The sequence below is a fragment of the Pteropus vampyrus genome, unplaced genomic scaffold (genome assembly GCF_000151845.1).
Source record: "Pteropus vampyrus isolate Shadow unplaced genomic scaffold, Pvam_2.0 Scaffold134, whole genome shotgun sequence".
In the NCBI taxonomy this organism is placed as follows: Eukaryota; Metazoa; Chordata; class Mammalia; order Chiroptera; family Pteropodidae; genus Pteropus; species Pteropus vampyrus.
Genome location: NW_011888915.1, coordinates 4828363 through 4848455, shown reverse-complemented (window position 1 = coordinate 4848455; position 20093 = coordinate 4828363). Strand labels below are relative to the sequence as shown.

Genomic DNA, 20093 nt, shown 5'->3' with positions numbered 1-20093 from the left:
GCATGTATTTCCTAGTTGTGTCCCTGGGAGTGAAGACAAAAAGAGTCACTCCTGCTTCTCTTTGGTTCTTGGATCTGTGTATTCTTCCTTTTGGGACACTGCACCATATAGAGGGCGTTGTTTTAAAATGTCCAGTGCATCCTGGAGGATGGTGCCTTATCCTTTCAAGGAATCCTCTCTGAATTGGTGCTTCAGTTGTGCCTTTCGTAGTCTGTTTCTCATTGCTCAGGATGGCAGCTTTGGGGTTATGTGGTATTTGATATAACTTGTGGATCCCATAGTCACGTGACCTTCCATGCATCTCATTTGCTCTTAAACAGGCCTTGTGATCTGATTTGATGTTATGTGAGATCCCAGGTCAGTGAATCAAACACTTCTTGAGCCCTTGAATAGTAGTGTAGACTGAGGCCATATTGGGGAGGCAGTGTTGCTCTCTCTTGCTTGCAGGGTGGATGTTTGACAGCACCAGTTGCTGGGTCAGCATTGGTAAGTAGGTGTTGGTTCCCTGCATAGCCTCTATCCCTATCACTGTTTCTACTCCATCCACGTGACAACATCAGGGTGGTTGATGATGGAGCTTGGCTGATGTCAGCTGGCTGAGTCATTTTGTCTTCCTTATTGTTTATTGCCTCCTCTGTGATGGATGCTTTGTGGAGGGCATTAACATGTAAAACATATCTTCACTCTTCAAGCCCAGTGCCATCGGTCCACCGTATACTTCTACCCAAGGCCTCCTTTTCCTTGACCTTTTAATCTATCCCCTCGGCAGCAGAGCTGCCTAGGAATACTTCAGTTCTGCTGAGGAGTCTACATATAATCGCGAGCCACTTTTCTTTCCAAAGTAGATGAATGACTAAGTGCATTGTCTGAAGCTATGGCCATTGGGAAGAGATCTCACTATGCTTTCAACAGCACGCTGAGTAGGACTGTCACGTGGCCATGGTTTGTTTTCACTTTTCTTTGTGTGCCAAGCCAACCTATTTGTGAATCGAGTCAGGCTCAGCTGACCATAAGGACCATAGATGTACGCTAACAGAAAGTTCCTGGAGCAGTAGCGGTGGGTGACGTGGGAGACTAGACCACCTGCTCAAGTAGTTAACTTGTGCCCTCTAGCCCTTTTCATGATCTAGTCTTGGATGTTTACAATGAGTTGCTGCTAGGCTGACTTGATCTTATGACTGGCTAGGTCTGATAGAACCTAGCTCTTGATGGGCATTTCTGGCTGTCTGGCCACTTTGTGACCCTGATCCTGCCTTCCATTTCTACAAGGCTCCGGTACCACTCAATGACCTATTTTTCAAGTCATACATAATTCCCGTGTTCCAGAATCCTAGGGAAGCCAATTGTGATATTCATATTGGGACTTGCATAACCTCTTCGTGGTGACTTTTCTCACCACGGATACCTCGAATCCTATAGGATTTATTGGATCAAATGGCAGGGTTGTTTGCACTGCCTGTGGCTTTGAAATAAATTGCCATCAAAGCTCATGGAGAATGCCAGAGGCCATCAGAATCATTCTCTTCTAAAGAAGTGAATGAGAAACTCCATCTGGGCAAAGGAGGTTTGCACCCCTTGCTCATGCTGGTATAGGTTTGATTTTGGGATAAGACCATGGGAGTATTTCTCTGTGGCTATAATATTGTTTTTCTTTTTTGGCTTATGTATATCAAGGGTAGAATTGTTTATCAGGTTACTTCTATTAATAGACTAATCACCACTTTGATTTTCATTCTGTGACATGGAAGTACATGACTAAGATTGTTGTGTTTGAACTGTAGGTAAAAGTAATAGACCTGAATGGGTTCATGGGCAGTTCTGAGATTAACTATGTATTTATTCACATTAAAATTTCCTAGACAAGTTCACAAAGGCCTGGTATGTGGTATTATGCATTTAGAACTCTTCTGTATTTATTTTGGGACTATTTTTTTTTTCCACTCTTCAAATCAGAACCAGGGGGAAATGTTTCCCCATGTTAATATAGCAAAATATAAATTTGTTTTTAAAAAGGAAAATATTCTTAATAGTCAAAACGGTATAAATGGCTGAGTACTTATTTTAGATATTTTGGCAATTAAAAGGAAGACAATATTCTTGACTTTCCCTTCTACTCAATTCCATTTCCCCCACCATCCCATTGATTTTACTCTATTCCAAGCATCATAAAAGCGCTGGAAACTGCAAAGATAAATAAGATATAGTCCTTGACGTAATGACTTAAGCAAATAATAATAAGAACATTAAAAGTAATGGAATGGCCACCACCTAATTAATTTACTTTGTACTGCGAGCTTTACATGAATAATCTTATTTAATCTTCAATATGTCCCCTGTGCTTTTTCCCCTATAGACTATACGTGCCCTCCTTTTTCTCTGAACCAGCTTAGGTCCCATGCTTCATCCTCAATTCCCTTGAATTTTTCTCTCCCTTCTCAGCAAAGCCCTTGTTAAACTGTACACCCTACCTACTCCACGCTTGCATTATACAGCTGCACATGGCTGGAGGAATAGCCACATGTTTATGGATCTTTCTTTAAACTCATGGCCACTAAACGAAGGGAATCCTTAGTGCTGCCAGTTGATCACACCATATTTCCCTAGTTCCTTTATTCTCCTAGAAACTGATTTCATAGCAACTCCTCTCCCCATTAACTTCCGATACCTTCTCCCAGACTATCTTAGCTGATGGCAGAGAAAATAGACACAGTCGCGAAGAGAACTTCTAAAAACTCCCTCCTTGAAATTTACCTAGTTACCTGTCTTTGTGCCAATGTACTCTTTCCTTTAGTTATTATGAAGAAACCATCATTGCTCTTTGCTAAGGGGCAAGCCCTGCATTTGAACACTAGATGTCACCTGCGTTGCCTATTCAAGAATGATAGAGCAGTTGTTCCATTTCTCTCCTGCACCGTGAAGTTTCCTCTCCTAACCGAGGTAGCCCCATTGGCGTACAACCATGACACTACTTCTCTTATATGAGATTCCACTTTCTCTGCTAGTTATGGCTCCATTTCCCTGTCCCATTTGCACTAAAGTCCCTCGAAAGAGTTGCCTATCTTAGATGCCTTCAGTTTCCACTTGGATTTCCACCCCACAACTTTATTAAAACACGTACACACATAGGAGGGACTCAGTAAATATTACTTGAACAATTTAATACATGCTCACAAAAAAAGAAAACATCATGAGATGGGTATCAAGATATTTATTTTATGGGTGCTCTGGTCAAGGTCCTCAGTAACCAGTGTTTCCATGTGCTTATTAATGCTCAGCTCTCATCTTCCTTGACTTTTGAACGGCAGTTAAGTGAACACATTCTCTGCTTTGAAATAATTCTGTTTCTTGACCGTCAGAACACAATACCTGCACGGTGTTCCCTCTGCCTCATTGACCACTCTCTTTCTGCTTCTTTTCTTGGTTGCTCATTTCCCCTCAGGATGCTTACTTTCCTCAGATTTCTTCTTTTTCTACACTCCTTTGCTCATCTCATCCAGCATTGTTACTTTAAATAATATCTAGAGGCTGACAACTCCCAAACTTGTCTCTCCGTCCCAGCTCTTCCCTTGGATTTCTAATCTCGAATATCTATCTGCCTGTTCAACATTTTACTTGGATGTTTAACAGAAATGTCCACAAATGTACTCCTGATGTTTCTCCCAAATCCCGTTTCTCATACAGGTTTCCCCACCGCACCTTCATCTTTCGAGCTGCTCAGGTTTAGTGTAAACCTTGATTTCCCTTTCTCTCACACCCCCGTCAACTTCATCAGCAAATACTGTTGGCTTTACCTTGAAATATATCCAATATCTAAATATTTCTCACTGCTTCCACCGTCACCGCCTTCTCACCTTGCCTTCTGCGACCTCTGTATGTAAAGTCCCATACCATCCATAAGACACGAGAATGATTTTTACCTGCCCATCTCTTTTTTAATCCTCAATGCATTTGCCATCATTTTAAACACTATATATTTCAATTTTTGACTCTTGATTTTTCCCTAGAACAGAAGCTTCAAGGGGTCAGGGATTTTGTCTATTTTATTCAGATATTTGTATACCTAATGCCCAGGTATCTAAAGTAAGTACTCAATAAATATTAGTTGAATGACTTAATAAATCATGACAAGAACATTATAAGGTGGCTAATAAGATGCTCATTTTAGAGATGAGGAAACCAAAGCTCAGAAGGTCGAAGTAAACTGCTAAAGGTCACAGAAATAGAAAGTGCATGATTTATAATATGGACTGAGGTCCCTCTACCCCTGAGTCCAGATCCTTAAAACAGTCCACCACTCTAGGTTCTAGTCCATACTTTTCCCTCTGAACTCAGTATCAATTTTCTTTTTCTTTTCTTTTTTTCTTTTTTTTTTCTTTGAGAAATTTTTTAACACAAGGCTCTCGATCTTCTCATACACTTTGATGGCAGTTCCTTTCAAAGCCTCAGTTTTCTAATCATTGCTTAAGTACCAAATCTATTCTACTGAACTGTTGTTTGGTCCATGTGTTGCCTTGGAATTTCACGTCTATATCATATTAGCAAAGTGATTCCTCACCATCTTGAATTCAACTGCTTTGAAATCGAGAATCGGGAAACTCTAAGAAGACTTACAGAAGCGAAAATATTCTTAAATCTAGATTCTAACCGCACATTCTTTAATTACAGGAAGGGTTTTACTCCATCTTTTTATTCTTTCTTCAGACACAATTTTAAACATTCTTACAGTCATTCATCTAATAATTATTGATCAATTTCTATGGGCAAGGCCCCATTTCACACAATTAGGACATAAAAGTTATTAAAACAGACATATTTCTTCCCTCAAGGAGCTTATATTCTAGTGATAGGAAGGAAGACAATACTCAATAATAAATTAATATGTTATGTGGTAAAAATTACCATGAAGAGAGATAAAACACAGAAGGGGGCTAAAAAATGATAGGTGGTAGTCTCTTGACAAAGGTATAAAGTCAACTCTGTGAGATCTGGAATATTATTATTATTATTACTCACCTCTAGAACACTAGTACCTAGAAAAATAGTAGCATAGAGTAAGCATAAGTACAAGGTAAGTATTGTGTGAAATTATGAGAATGAATGAATGAATGAATAAATAAATGAAGGAATGATGGTGAAGAAAGGAGCCCAGTTAGGAGGTTACTACTGTAGTCTGGGGATAGCTGATAGTGGCTAGACAAAGACAGCAGCTTTGTAGATAGAGAAAAGAGACCATAGTCTGGATATATTCAAAAGACAGAATCAATAACATTTCCTGACACATTAAATATGCAGTGCAAATTGGATTGGATGGAAGAAGTTTGGATGATGCCAAAGCTTTGGAGTGAGCAACTAGAATAATGTAGCCTTGATTCAGGTGTGGAAGTGTCTAGATGTGATAGATTTGGTGGCCAAAGTTAAGTTTCTCTGCAACCATAAATTACGTCTCTTTGTGTCTCCCTCTCCCTCTCTCATAGTTTCCTGAGATACCTAAAGCCAAGTGCTGCTGTGTATCCAAGGAAAACCATTCAGAGTCATTCTACTGTGGAAAACATCCATGCTGCTTGTACGCCTCACCCTCTTGGCCAGACATAGAGGCATCTTGTGTTGATGGCCGCCTTTCTTTTTGCTCCTTGAATAAGAAAGGCACAGCCAAGGAAGGCTTTTTCCTTCAAATTCATCTTATATACTTGATGTTGCTTTAAGGAAGAGAAAGATGATTGAAGGGAATGAAAGAGGGAAAAAACAATGTTTTTTGTACGTTGCTTGAACCGATTAGCTGGTTATTGTGCATTCTTGTGCATGGCTTGTCACAGCAGTCTGAACCGAGAAACACATCACAGGTCCTATTCTGCATGGCCTCTCACAGGCAAACCTGACTTCAAAGAGTTTAATGAAGTTTCGTAATTCGAACCGCCCCCCCCCCACAACCAAGTGACCAAAAATATGGTATAAATCTCTTTAGTAGAGAGTGTTCTGGATTATAATGACAGAAACAGAGGAGATAAATTAAGATGCAAGACAGGCAAAGAAATCCAGGAAATTGGGGGCGGCGGGGCGGGGGTTGGGGGAGCACTGGCATTTCTTTAGGAGTGTAAATGTCCCCTACATATTTTTGTTTATCTTAAGAAGAACTAGCAAGATCCCTTCAAACAAGTTGGGGGCAGTAAAACCTATGGAAAAGATTCAGAGACCGCTCTGCAGGGTTTCCTAGTAGTTAATTCTCTTTTACTCTGTTCTAAATATAATCCTGCTTATTTGCATGCCAATCCCCAGAATGCTTTGTAATTTCACAACTCTTGGCTAGTGGTCTCAGCACTTGAGCATTAAGAACAAAGCAAAATGTTTAGGGTGTGCCTTTGGATTCAGTCATTTCTTTCTTTTTTTTCCCCCTGTGCTTTGCAAAAGAGTTCAGAGAGGTAACCTTTGCCTGGTATTGATCCTGCTAGCCAGAGTATTGCAGAAGTGAAGTAGAGGGTGCTGTGGGCTTTCCCTGTGAGGACTGCATTCAGTCCCGTTATCCATAAATAACCAGAAGCTTGGATTAACTCAAGCAGAGGGTGTTTCAGGGGACTTAGTCTCCCCTTTGATTATGGGACCAGGCTGGTTCATTTCAAGTTTCTGGAAAACCCAAGCTGAAGCATTCTGTACCCTTTTTCTGTGGATGCTTTGTATAGCTTCTGTATTGCAAAGTAAGCCTTCAATTTAAGGAAGAGATGTCCAAAAGTGTGGTCAGTGTACTTGCTTTACAAAAACGTGAATTCAATTCAAGATCCCTAGCACAAACCTAGTCATGCTTAGTGATGTCTGCAGAACTATTTTGTAAGGCGTTGGGATCCACATTTGAGTGGGGATGGGAGGAGGGGATTTTGTAGTCTTGGCATTGTAAACCACCGTTGTTATTTAAATGTTATGGTTAGGATTCCTTTTGTGGAGAGTTGAGGAAGCTCCCCACTGGGAGCACCTCTTAGCCACCAGTCACGGTACCCCCTCCAAATTTGCCTCTCTTGGCGTTTCAATTTGAGCGAGTAGCTAAAGAACAATATATTCCAGTGCTGAAATGGGCATGTTTTTGCTTCTAATGGCATACTGACATTTGTCTATCAGCCCTGCCTGAAGTAAACTCGGGATTGTGAGCAGCACACATGGTTGACTCAAAATCCATGGCTGCACACCAGGAACGTGCCGGGGTGTCTGCCTCCCCGCACAGGTGTTTTCTACTCTTTAGCACAGAGCAGCATCAATGCCCTTTTTTTTTTTTTTTTATTCTGAGAGCCAGGCAGTGCAGTTTTTTTAAACATATTATTTTGAGCCTATTTTTTAAATTCAGAGAATGGTTGATATTAACGGACACGGTGCCCCTCGCAGCTCTCCAAGAGTGAGTGGCCGCTTTACATTTTCTGATACGTATTTTTATGGTCTCCGGATAGAAGCGGGCTGGCAAGGCTGCACAGTCTGACCAATTCTCAGCTTTTTATGGGATTGCGCTGGCTGTCTGCACACCCAGCGACCAGCAGAGGTGGCGCCCAGCCCTTGGCTGTAACAAAGGCAGCGGCCGCCCCATCCAGCCCGCGCGATGGCGGAGAAGGGAGGAGGGTGGGTTCCGGGAGGGACGTCCGGAGCCGTCACCTTTCTAAAATGAGGGTGGTGAGAAGGGAAATCGGACCCTGCAGGGTCTGGTGGGAGGCGTTGGCGTTTTCCCGGGCTTGGCCCACGAGGCCGGGAGGGCAATGCTAGAGCTTCTCTTCCTGCACTGGGACTGCAGCATCCCCACCCCGAAAAGTCCCTCGCGCCCCCTGGTGGTTGTGGAGGGGCCTGGCTCCGCAGCACTCACAGTCACCAAAAAAAAAAAAAAAGAAAAGAAAAAGAAAAAGAAAGAAAGAAAAAGAAAAAGTGGGTGAGGCAGATGCTAAAAGGAAAATCAATAGGGATAAGACAGAAGGGGGAGGAGTCGCGGATCAGCCATTCTTGTCTTACGGGGCTCAGCTGGCACCGCAAAAGAAAAAAAAAAAAAAAGCCCGGCGTGAACGCGAGTGGAGGAGGGTGTGTGTGGCGGGGGGGTCGGGGGTGAAAGGGGGACCAGGGAGATTTACTATTGTCTCTGGCAGCCACCGCGGGAGCCCAGGAGGGGGGCGGAGGCGAGGGGAGGCGGCGGCCGCGGCCAGCGCACCATTCGCTCCACCTGATCTCGGGGCGCTGTGCGCTGAGGAAGTCGCGGGCGAGCGGGAGCAGAAGGAGGGAGGGACGCCGCCGCTGCAGCCACCGCCACCACCATGTCCTACCAAGGCAAGAAGAACATCCCGCGGATCACGGTGAGTCTCAGCGCCGCCGCCTGCCTCCCTCCCTCTCTCCATCCCGCTGCACCGCGGGCGGGGCGCCTCGGATCCCCGCCGGCTTCCCTGGTCGGGTCCCCGGGGAGGGACAGGGACCCAGGTCCGGGGGGTGGAGAGCGGCGGTCAGTCCGGCCGGCGCGGCGGGCGCCACCCAGACAGAGCGACCCTGGGGTTTGGGGAAAACAAAACAAAGAGGAAACCCAAACAGTGGCGCGGAGAATTTTGGATTATTCAGCCTCCTTTTCCACCGCCCTGTAGTTCCCGAAGAACGCGGGGCTCAGGGTCCTCTCCCGATCCCCGCGCCCGCTGGAGTGTCGGTGTGTGCCCGGGGCCAGGCGTGCTTTTTTGTTTGAGGTTGCTCTTGGTGAGGTGGGGTATGGAGAGATGACACCTTTCTCTAGGAGTACTTGGCATCCGGACCGCATCTCTCTCCCAGATCCGCATCTCTCTGCCCGCGCCTCAAGGGTGGTGGGTGTCTGGACTGTCCTTCCTCACCCTGTCCCCTTCTTGCCTGCCTTCACCCCGATATATATTTCAGTGCGTCATTTTCGGGACTGGACAGCTAACGTGGTTGTAGCGGAACGACCAACTTTTTTTTTTGCTCACAATGCATTTTACATTTTTCATGTCATTTCTCCTCATTCCAAGAAAAGGCTGAGTTTTTAGAGCAGAGTTTAAGTTTGCGGTCGCGGATAAACGCTGTGTGTATACCGTGTCCAACTGCCATTGTGTGCAAGACAGAGCCACCCGCGGCCGGCGAGTATCAGATGCGCTGAGCGAGCGCCTTAGACAGGGTGGAGAGGGGATGTGCCCTTATCAGGTATAGAAGCCACATCTACACCAGTGTCCAGAAAGCGCTCTCGCGGCGCAAAATACCGCACCCCGGGCCGGGATTCCTCCAGGATGCTCTGAAATGATGCCCCTGAATGCAAGGGACACAGGACAGGCTGGGATGGGCATTAAAAAAAAAAAAAAAAGGGCGCAAAACAACAAAAAATCACAAACGGTCGTTAATTTAGCACAAAGCAATGCAGTTGTGCTTTGTCTATAGTGAATGAGATGTGCGTGTAGTTTTCGTGTAAGTGTGTAGAAAGGGAATGGGTGGCTACTCCATCTTTGCAAGGCGAACAAAGGAAGCGATCAGCTGGCCCCTAGGGAGGCTCTGCAGCTGCCCAAGGGCAGAGCTGTACCTGCTTCCATAGTTAATTTGCCCAGATCCGTTAGGTTTTGCTGTGGCCATGAGTCTGTTTGCACTTGTTGGGTTATGCCAGAAACACCCCGTGTGTGATTGCCATGCAGGACCTTCCCCTCTGTAGGCAGGAGGAAGCTTTCCTTGCCTTTAGTGCACTGATTGCCAAGTGGTTTATTTCTCTTGCAGCATCCTACCTTTTTCATTCTGCACAAGTGTGCCCCACCCCTACCTGCTGTCCACCTGGTCCCTGGGGAGAAATACTCCTTAGCGGGGGAAGAGTTGGGATAGGTAGAGATCTTTTTTGTTTTTATTTATTTATTTTTTTTTTATTTTTATTTTTGCCAGGTATAGTCCATTTTCCTTTACCATTACTTGATATCATTGACTTCATATTATTGAAGAAACATTGTGTGTCATTTACAATGCTCAGTATTTTCTCAGTGCCAATTGTCTTTGCAAAGAGCTGTGAAAGTCATCATAAGAAAAAAGAAGGCCAATTTGGACAAAAGCTCAATTTTTATACTTATTTCCCTAACTCAGGAGAGATGAACCCTAGCTCTCATGCTGTTATTACATGCGGGAAGTGTGTTGTGCATATATGTCACTTGCTTTACATCCACCATTCATTTGCCAATTCTCCTTTTTGGCAAAGCAGAGAACAGATTATTTTTTTCTTCCTAGTCTGAAAATTGCAATGGTTCTTCTTATGGATTTAGCCTGTGAAATGGCATTGAGGGCCACGCCCATTCTTCTAGGCATCACTTAAGCCACCTTTAAGGAAAGAAACAGACATTTAGCCCTGATAACTTACTTGCCTTAGAAGCCCCAATATATGTGGCTGTGCCCTAATCCCAGGGCCAGGTTTGCAAGGGGTTCCCTTTTGTTCCTGTTTGGATGCTCTTCCCTGGGGTGCATCCTTCATTTTCAGCGCGGCTTCCATCCTTTCTCTCTGCGCGTGGGGCGTGGTGCTGCATAGCAGCCTCTGCTTGAAGCTGGGGCTGTGTCTCTAGCAGCTGTGACAGGAATGTACAGTGGTTGTGAATTTCTTCAAGCCAGGCTGCCTGGTATTCATTGTTGAAAAGGGTGTGGGGTAGGGGAGGTAGCAGAAGAGGGGTAGGGGATGCTGGTCTTTGGGAGCAAGGAATCCATTTGTAGATTTTTTTGTGCTTTGTGTTTGTATTTCTATGAAGTAGGATTCTATTTCAGAATAAAATACTTTTGTACATTTGCATGTCTAAAGGTGATTTTGGTTATCTATCTACTATAAAGGTTAGATATTTATCTTCCTAGATAACATAAAAATATGGACATGGATATAGATATACGGAAAATATTATTGAAGTTCTAAATATAACATATATCCCCTGTCAGTTCTAGTACATTTTTTCATAGTAAGATTATGGAATTTGAATTGAGTTTACTATCCTCTCCATATTCCTTTCTGTGAAGGCTGCCCCACCCAGTAGCTAAAATGTCACCATAATCTGAAGACAGATGGGGGCATTCTTTCTTGGCTTGATACTCTTTACCTTCCCAAGCACCACCCCCGGCCACAATTTTGGGGGCCACAGTAAGGTTTTGTTTGTTTGTTGTCTGTCCTTCTACCTGTTTTTGCTGCCCTCCTGAGATTAATGCCTTCTTACTATCCTGTGTTTATTGATTTGCTGGAAGTGTAGGTGAGGTGGTTTCTCTCTCCCTGGTAAAATTGACTGGGCCTTTCTCTGTGAGTAGCTCAGGCCTCAGATGTCACCGTGTCTTCTGAGGGCAACTACATGTATGACCTGTATATTCTACTTCAACACCAGTTCTTGTTTCTAAGTGTCAGACTGGCAGTTTGGAGTGGTCTAGCAGATCAGAGCAGGAACCTTGTATTGTCATTTACCTGTCTCTACTCACTGACACAGTGCTTAGCACATAGATGCCTAACGATGATCAGGTAAATCAAAAAATGAATGAAAAATTGTTCCTAATAAGAATAGCTCACACCTATTGAGTGTTTATTAGATGAGTTATCTCTTTTCATCCTTGAATCAACACTGAGAGGTACTAGAGTTATCCCTACTTTATAGATTAAAAAAAAAAAAAAACCTGAAAATCAAATGCATTTGCCCTAGGTCAGAGCTATAATATTAGAGGCAGGACCTAAACCTACACATCTGGCTGAAATCAAAATGCATGTCCCTCACCTCCACACTCCTCGTGGTGTCTCTGCTTCTACCATCATTACTACTTGGTGTTTGTAGAGCAGATGGTTTAGAGCAGAAGTCCTCAGCCCTGGTCCCCTGCCCATTAAGAACCAGCCACACAGCAGGAGGTGAGTGGCAGGCCAGCAAGCAAAGCTTCATCTGTATTTGCAGCTGCTCTTCAGCGCTAGCATCGCCTCCTCAACTCCACTTCAGATGATCAGACATTAGATTCTCATAGGAGCACCGGTCCCTGGTACCAAAAAGGTTGGGGACTGCTGGTTTAGGGGAAATACTCAAGATTTTCTCTACTCCTGGGAGGACCCGTGAAACATATTTTTCCTGCCACTATCAACAAATTCCATAACACAGTCCCTCTTACTTTTATAGTAAATAAATATAAATACCAATTTTAGGGATGGTAGCTACCATATCAGTGCTACAGGTAGAAAGTTTGGATACTTCCAGTCATTGATTTTCTCTAACAAAAGTTGCACCTTGACGTTGACCTTGAAGCTGACCCCAGGAGTGGGTAGGGATCTAACACTTTGTTTCCAGGGCTTTATATGCACTCCCTTATCAGAGTCTCTGCAGAAACCCATTTCACAGTTAAAGAAATTGAAACACAGCTGGGCAAAGTCAGTTATCCAGGGTTACGCAGTGAGAATTTTGGAGCAGAGCTGGAAATTAATCCCAGGTCTTGTCTGACTTCACAGTGTCAGCTGCCCCGGTACAGCCTTTCTACCTCCCAGAGGCACTTGCCCGGTGATTTTGAAAGGTATGGATCGAGAGCTCTAGAATTCCTTCTAGGGGACACATCACAGGGAACTGGCTTTTTGCAAACAATAACTGGATTTCCGTAAATACTGTCTGGCAGATGATGCATTTCCACTGCACTGGAGGTGTTCGCGTGAGATGTTCGGGAATTGCCAGTCCTCAGGAACACAGCCTGGGCAGTTTGGTCTAGGGCGGTGGTCAGGATGCTGTGATCTCCCCTGAAGGTGTGATTGTGAGTGTTGTGGGTGCCATGGGAATTCTTTTTTGGAGGGGACGTGGAGGGGGCCTTTCAAACTGTCTATTTCTAGGTCCTCAACTCAACTGCAGATCTCTGCAGCAGTTGAGTTGAGGACCTAGAAATAGACTAGAACCTGAGTAAGGGACAAGTGCAACTCAAACCGTGGAGCTCAGACTTCCTCTTACTTTGATAGATGTCACTTTGGGAGCAAGAATGAGGAATAAGATGGATGACTGGAGTTCGGGAGACTGAAAGAAGTCACCCAAAGCCAGCTCTATCCATGTAAGGCATCTAGGAAGGGAAATTCCAGTGTAAAAGACAGGAAAACTATCAGACGTAGGAATGAAAAGCATCTTAGATATCTGATTGTGGGGATCTCAGCCTGGGCCCTGCCTGGAGTGTTTATCTGTTACTTTGTATTTTGAACAGATATGTGGTGATTTTCAGCCAGGTTATTTCTCTTTCTCAAATGCCAGCAAAACACTTTAGGTGAATAAAGACCTCAGACTATTAGTAACTGAGGCAGTGCCAGCTGGGCACTTGGGGGAATTCTGGAGAAACAGATTTCCTGAGAGACTTCAAGTCTCTGTGGTAGAACTGTCAGTTTATAAATAAAAATCGATCCCACCGGTGTCACTGGGCTGTGGAAAGTCTCAAATGAGGTGGTGACTGTGAAAGTGGTCTGTGAACCCTGGATGGATTCAAGAGAGTAAACACTGATTTATTTATAAAATCTCAACTACTTTGGAATATGGAAATTAATAAAGGAAGACTTGACAGGTCAGGGGTAGAGAGAGACTACTTAGGAAACTATTTTTTAAATACAAGTTTTCAAAACAAATAAAAACAACGTTCTATAAAAACTAATTTTTTCCCTGCTTTAGTTACGTTATACTGTTCCTCAGATTAATGCTTGTCATTCATTTGTGACAATCTAATAGAGGCCATTAGACTGCCTCTGGACTTTGAGATAGAAGACTCTCCCCGAGCCTAAAGGACACTTCTCATAGTTGAACTATATTGTTTTCAGTCCTAATCGGCCTCTGGCCTAGAGTGACACCGGTTATGAATACGCTTTCTAGCAGTTTCTTCTCAACTCCCTCTTCAGTGGCTTTTTTCTCTGCCCTTTCTCCTCAGTTGGACAAAAGTAAAATTGAATTCGAAAAAGAACAAAAAAATCTCTTCATATCCCAAAGAGCCCTCTGTTCTTTATGTATCGATGCATTTCATAGCACTATTTATGTCCGCTTATTATATTTGAAGAACTGCGAAGTGTTTACAATAGTAGGACTGGGAATTTGAATGTGTCATCACTTCCGGGGATGGATGCTAACAGCAGGCCTGAACTGTTCCCTGGTTACTCTCACTTCCGATCGATGCTCCCCTTTCCTTTCCCCCCATTTTCTGTAGGCCAGTAGAAAACAAGTTTGAAAGACCCTGGACAACCCAGAGAGATAGGCTCCTCTTTCAGACTCTTCCACTGCAACATCCTTCTCTCATCAAACTCTGTATGTGTCTATTTCAATATAAGCACTAGAAGCTCCTCCCCCCAACATAGTTTGGTGGACTAGGATGCGTCCCTCAACTTGGCCTCTTCTTTTGGCCCTGGTCTTTATGTGGAGTCCAGTATAAAAACTACTGCTCTTGAGGAATGTTTATCATGTTAATTAGATTGTGGAGAACACAGTGGTTAAAAAGATGGGACTAAGTATAGTGGGCTTATTATTAATATAGTTACCATTTATTGAGCACCTTAGCACAAACTACATGGATTATCTCACTTAACAGACAACCTCACCTGTAGCTAGATTTAGTAGCCATCATGTTGTGTTCTGGATAGAGGCTCAGAGAGTTTAAGTAACTTGACTAAAGTCACACAGCTGAAAAGCAAGAGCCTGGCATCGATCTCTCCAGAGGTGAGTTAGTTTCTCAAGCAGGAAAGCAATAATTCCATGTCCACAGGGGACTATCTTCACCTCCCATCACCTCCATCTGTCCACACCTGTTAGCTCACAAATGTAGGTCAGTGTTCGCAGGCTGGAAGGAGCTGGGATGGTCTGGCCAGGCCTATCACATCGCCACTGGAACAGCAGCTGAGTGCACACCTTCCTAACCGCGGTTCATGCGCCGCTCTGCCAGCCGTCTGAGTTAGCTTCTGGCTTTTGCCCAGGGGCATGTATGAGTGGAAAAGGATGGAAAAGCATGGCCGAAAAGCAGATGCCATTTTTCTGCCTTGCATAAGTGCAGACCCAGGCTCAAGGCCCCTTCTTACTGTCTGTCCCTCTCCTCTTCCTTGATGTAGAAGGAGCCAGGTTCCCTGTTCCCATTCAGCCAGGCAGAGAAACCCAGGACACACCCAGCACTCTGGGCCAGATGGGGGAGCTCCCCTCTAGAATGGTCTAGGAACCTCACTGGGACATCTGGAATTCAAAGACACATTTCTCATCGCTTAATCAGTCTTTTTATTTCCCCTGTGGAAACACTAGACAATGAGATAAGAAGGATAAAATAAGATTTTACTTTTTAAGAGAGGAGTTTCTCTGACTAGTAGGGCAAAGGAGCCCTGATGTTTTATGATGGAGGGAAAGGAAGAGAACCCTGAATGGAGAGTCAGCACATTGTGGTTCAGGCCTGCCCTTGCCTCTAATTTACGTGCGACTCTGGGCAAACCCTTATTATCCTTCTCAGATTCTGCATCAGTCAAACGAGGGCATTGAACTGGATGATCCCCAAAGGCCGTGCCAGTGCAAATGACCTTGGGAGCCTTTATTTTGTCCTCTATTTTCTCCCGAGATCATGGTCAGCCCCTCCTCACTTGGTTCCAAATCCACAGAGAGGAGCTCTAAGCCCTTTCCACGAGGGAAGTGAGAAAATAGATGAGAGCCGACGGTTGTTGGCTTATGATCAGTGGGACCAGCCAATATCGATGTTGGATATAAGGGTCTTTGGTTGCTTTTTACCCACAAAATCCCAGCCTAATTCAGACAGTGGACTTGGTTAATAGACTGTGCAGGTGAGAAATGTAATAACGATGGCAGATAGGTCCTTTCCTTAGCAAAGCTTTAATATTAATTCAAATGAGTATTATGAAAATGATCAAGATTCATTTGCTGGCACATACAGTGTCTCTTCTGAATAAGGCTACACTCGATAAGGAAGGGCACAAAGGTGACAATTGCCGCAAATCTAGACTGGTCAAACAAACAAGCAAACCAACAGAATACAGCTCTGCGTCTGTATATGCTCGCCAAGCTCTTTTGTATTGCTCTTGCCAATATTTTAAATGTGATGGCGGACATCCAATAGAAATAACCCAGCCCAAAGGGCAAATAATGCCACAGACACTCCATGAGATAGGGATAGTTTTTATTTTGTTACCACTGAATCTCCAATGCTTAGTCTTTGGCCGGCACAGATTAAGCCCTCTGTAACTATTTGTTGATTGAATGGATACCTTTAACACTTACTTTGCAGGAATAATTTCAAAGGAGATGATCACAGCCTACATGCATTTGTGCTCCTATGCCATCCTCCTTTTTGCTGACAGCTTTCTAGAATATTAACTTTTCAGAGATAAGGCCCAACTAAGAAACCGGCACAGGATCACTGGGCCAAGAGAAACTTGAGAGCCCTTTCACAGAACAAGCAGAGTTAACTGTAACCTGGTGCCTAGGTGGCTACCCACCATTTTTACTTCTTTCTTCCCAGACCTCTATTCCTTTTCCAAATTCAGCATCTGACCTCATTCTCAGCCTGTTTCAGGGGCCTACCTGGGTACTTGTTGCTTGTAAGCAGAACCATCATTTCTCTTACTGCAAATGATTTAAAAAAATTAGTAGAGACCTGTTTTCTTTCAAACAGAAAATCATCACCATGACTTTTTGAACCAGGATCTAACAGATCTTAATTGAGGCCTCTTTCTGCTTTTGCACAGAAACCACAAGACACTAGAGTTATCAGCAGTAATTAGATAAGCCAGTCTACATCTGTACAGCAAACTCTGCCTTTTAGAAAGTTTGGTTAAGGAGCAGCCTGTAGTACTTTTTTCTTTCCCTATCAAGGCTGGGCATTTTATTCTTGCGTGTGTGTTTTCTCAAAGATTTTCAGTCCTTCACCCTATCACAGTTTTCTCTGGGCTTATATTTGGAGCTATTCCTGTGATTAGCTTTTATCTAAGATTTGTTCTTTAGTTTGAGGAGTGTGGACAGTTAAACTTGAAGCGCATTTTACCTAGCTCATCACTGTAAATTGTATACTTTATAGCCGCAGTAATCTATGTCTAATAATAATCACTAGATCCTTTTAAAATGAACATCTGTAGGAGAAGGAAAATGAATTAAAATATATTTGTGGAATTACAACTTTAGATCAGAAAACATTTGAAGTACTACATATGTCATGTAATATAATCGGGTATAATAACAGCGTTTTGCTGTTTTTTGATTGAATAAATACTAAAGTCACACAGCTGAAAAGCAAGAGCCTGGCATCGATCCCTCCAGAGGTGAGTTAGTTTCTCAAGCAGGAAAGCAATAATTCCATGTCCACAGGGGACTATCTTCACCTCCCATCACCTCCATCTGTCCACACCTGTTAGCTCACAAATGTAGGTCAGTGTTCGCAGGCTGGAAGGAGCTGGGATGGTCTGGCCAGGCCTATCACATCGCCACTGGAACAGCAGCTGAGTGCACACCTTCCTAACCGCGGTTCATGCGCCGCTCTGCCAGCCGTCTGAGTTAGCTTCTGGCTTTTGCCCAGGGGCATGTATGAGTGGAAAAGGATGGAAAAGCATGGCCGAAAAGCAGATGCCATTTTTCTGCCTTGCATAAGTGCGGACCCAGGCTCAAGGCCCCTTCTTACTGTCTGTCCCTCTCCTCTTCCTTGATGTAGAAGGAGCCAGGTTCCCTGTTCCCATTCAGCCAGGCAGAGAAACCCAGGACACACCCAGCACTCTGGGCCAGATGGGGGAGCTCCCCTCTAGAATGGTCTAGGAACCTCACTGGGACATCTGGAATTCAAAGACACATTTCTCATCGCTTAATCAGTCTTTTTATTTCCCCTGTGGAAACACTAGACAATGAGATAAGAAGGATAAAATAAGATTTTACTTTTTAAGAGAGGAGTTTCTCTGACTAGTAGGGCAAAGGAGCCCTGATGTTTTATGATGGAGGGAAAGGAAGAGAACCCTGAATGGAGAGTCAGCACATTGTGGTTCAGGCCTGCCCTTGCCTCTAATTTACGTGCGACTCTGGGCAAACCCTTATTATCCTTCTCAGATTCTGCATCAGTCAAACGAGGGCATTGAACTGGATGATCCCCAAAGGCCGTGCCAGTGCAAATGACCTTGGGAGCCTTTATTTTGTCCTCTATTTTCTCCCGAGATCATGGTCAGCCCCTCCTCACTTGGTTCCAAATCCACAGAGAGGAGCTCTAAGCCCTTTCCACGAGGGAAGTGAGAAAATAGATGAGAGCCGACGGTTGTTGGCTTATGATCAGTGGGACCAGCCAATATCGATGTTGGATATAAGGGTCTTTGGTTGCTTTTTACCCACAAAATCCCAGCCTAATTCAGACAGTGGACTTGGTTAATAGACTGTGCAGGTGAGAAATGTAATAACGATGGCAGATAGGTCCTTTCCTTAGCAAAGCTTTAATATTAATTCAAATGAGTATTATGAAAATGATCAAGATTCATTTGCTGGCACATACAGTGTCTCTTCTGAATAAGGCTACACTCGATAAGGAAGGGCACAAAGGTGACAATTGCCGCAAATCTAGACTGGTCAAACAAACAAGCAAACCAACAGAATACAGCTCTGCGTCTGTATATGCTCGCCAAGCTCTTTTGTATTGCTCTTGCCAATATTTTAAATGTGATGGCGGACATCCAATAGAAATAACCCAGCCCAAAGGGCAAATAATGCCACAGACACTCCATGAGATAGGGATAGTTTTTATTTTGTTACCACTGAATCTCCAATGCTTAGTCTTTGGCCGGCACAGATTAAGCCCTCTGTAACTATTTGTTGATTGAATGGATACCTTTAACACTTACTTTGCAGGAATAATTTCAAAGGAGATGATCACAGCCTACATGCATTTGTGCTCCTATGCCATCCTCCTTTTTGCTGACAGCTTTCTAGAATATTAACTTTTCAGAGATAAGGCCCAACTAAGAAACCGGCACAGGATCACTGGGCCAAGAGAAACTTGAGAGCCCTTTCACAGAACAAGCAGAGTTAACTGTAACCTGGTGCCTAGGTGGCTACCCATCATTTTTACTTCTTTCTTCCCAGACCTCTATTCCTTTTCCAAATTCAGCATCTGACCTCATTCTCAGCCTGTTTCAGGGGCCTACCTGGGTACTTGTTGCTTGTAAGCAGTACTTGTTGCTTGTAAGCATTTCTCTTACTGCAAATGATTTAAAAAAATTAGTAGAGACCTGTTTTCTTTCAAACAGAAAATCGTCACCATGACTTTTTGAACCAGGATCTAACAGATCTTAATTGAGGCCTCTTTCTGCTTTTGCACAGAAACCACAAGACACTAGAGTTATCAGCAGTAATTAGATAAGCCAGTCTACATCTGTACAGCAAACTCTGCCTTTTAGAAAGTTTGGTTAAGGAGCAGCCTGTAGTACTTTTTTCTTTCCCTATCAAGGCTGGCCATTTTATTCGTGTGTGTGTGTGTTTTCTCAAAGATTTTCAGTCCTTGACCCTATCACAGTTTTCTCTGGGCTTATATTTGGAGCTATTTCTGTGATTAGCTTTTATCTAAGATTTGTTCTTTAGTTTGAGAAGTGTGGACAGTTAAACTTGAAGCTCATTTTACCTAGCTCATCACTGTAAATTGTATACTTTATAGCCGCAGTAATCTATGTCTAATAATAATCACTAGATCCTTTTAAAATGAACATCTGTAGGAGAAGGAAAATGAATTAAAATATATTTGTGGAATTACAACTTTAGATCAGAAAACATTTGAAGTACTACATATGTCATGTAATATAATCGGGTATAATAACAGCGTTTTGCTGTTTTTTGATTGAATAAATAAGTATTTATTGACCATTTGCTCTGAACCTGTCAATGTAATGCTTCTCACAGGAACATCTAATCTAGAACATATAAGGAAAATTAGTTTAATAATTAATAATAAGAATTAACATTTATTATATCTGGTATTAAGTGCTTTTTATCCATTACCTCATGTAATCCTCATGACAACTCAATTAGGTAGATGGATTTCCAGCTAGATCTTTCCATTTTATTGATGAGGATACTTAGATCAGGAAATTTGCCTAAGATCACACAAGGCTTAACTGGTGGAACCAAAATCCAAACTGAGCCAGAGCCCACATTCTTAACCCCACT

The 20093-nt window shown here is 43.4% G+C and overlaps 1 protein-coding gene across 2 annotated transcripts in view; it reads left to right on the top strand.

Annotated features, from left to right (window-relative positions):
- DPYSL3 (dihydropyrimidinase like 3) overlaps positions 1-20093 on the top strand; it is a 113470-nt gene that overhangs the window by 40111 nt on the left and 53266 nt on the right. The window contains exon 1 of one of the 2 annotated variants that reach the window (XM_011367490.2): positions 8147-8309. The exons of the other annotated variant lie outside the window; for it this stretch is intronic. Within the exon in view, the coding sequence (XP_011365792.1) occupies positions 8271-8309 (39 nt within the window). The 5' untranslated portion in view covers positions 8147-8270. Of the gene's footprint in view, positions 1-8146; positions 8310-20093 lie in introns of those variants that run through there. 2 annotated transcript variants of the gene reach the window in all.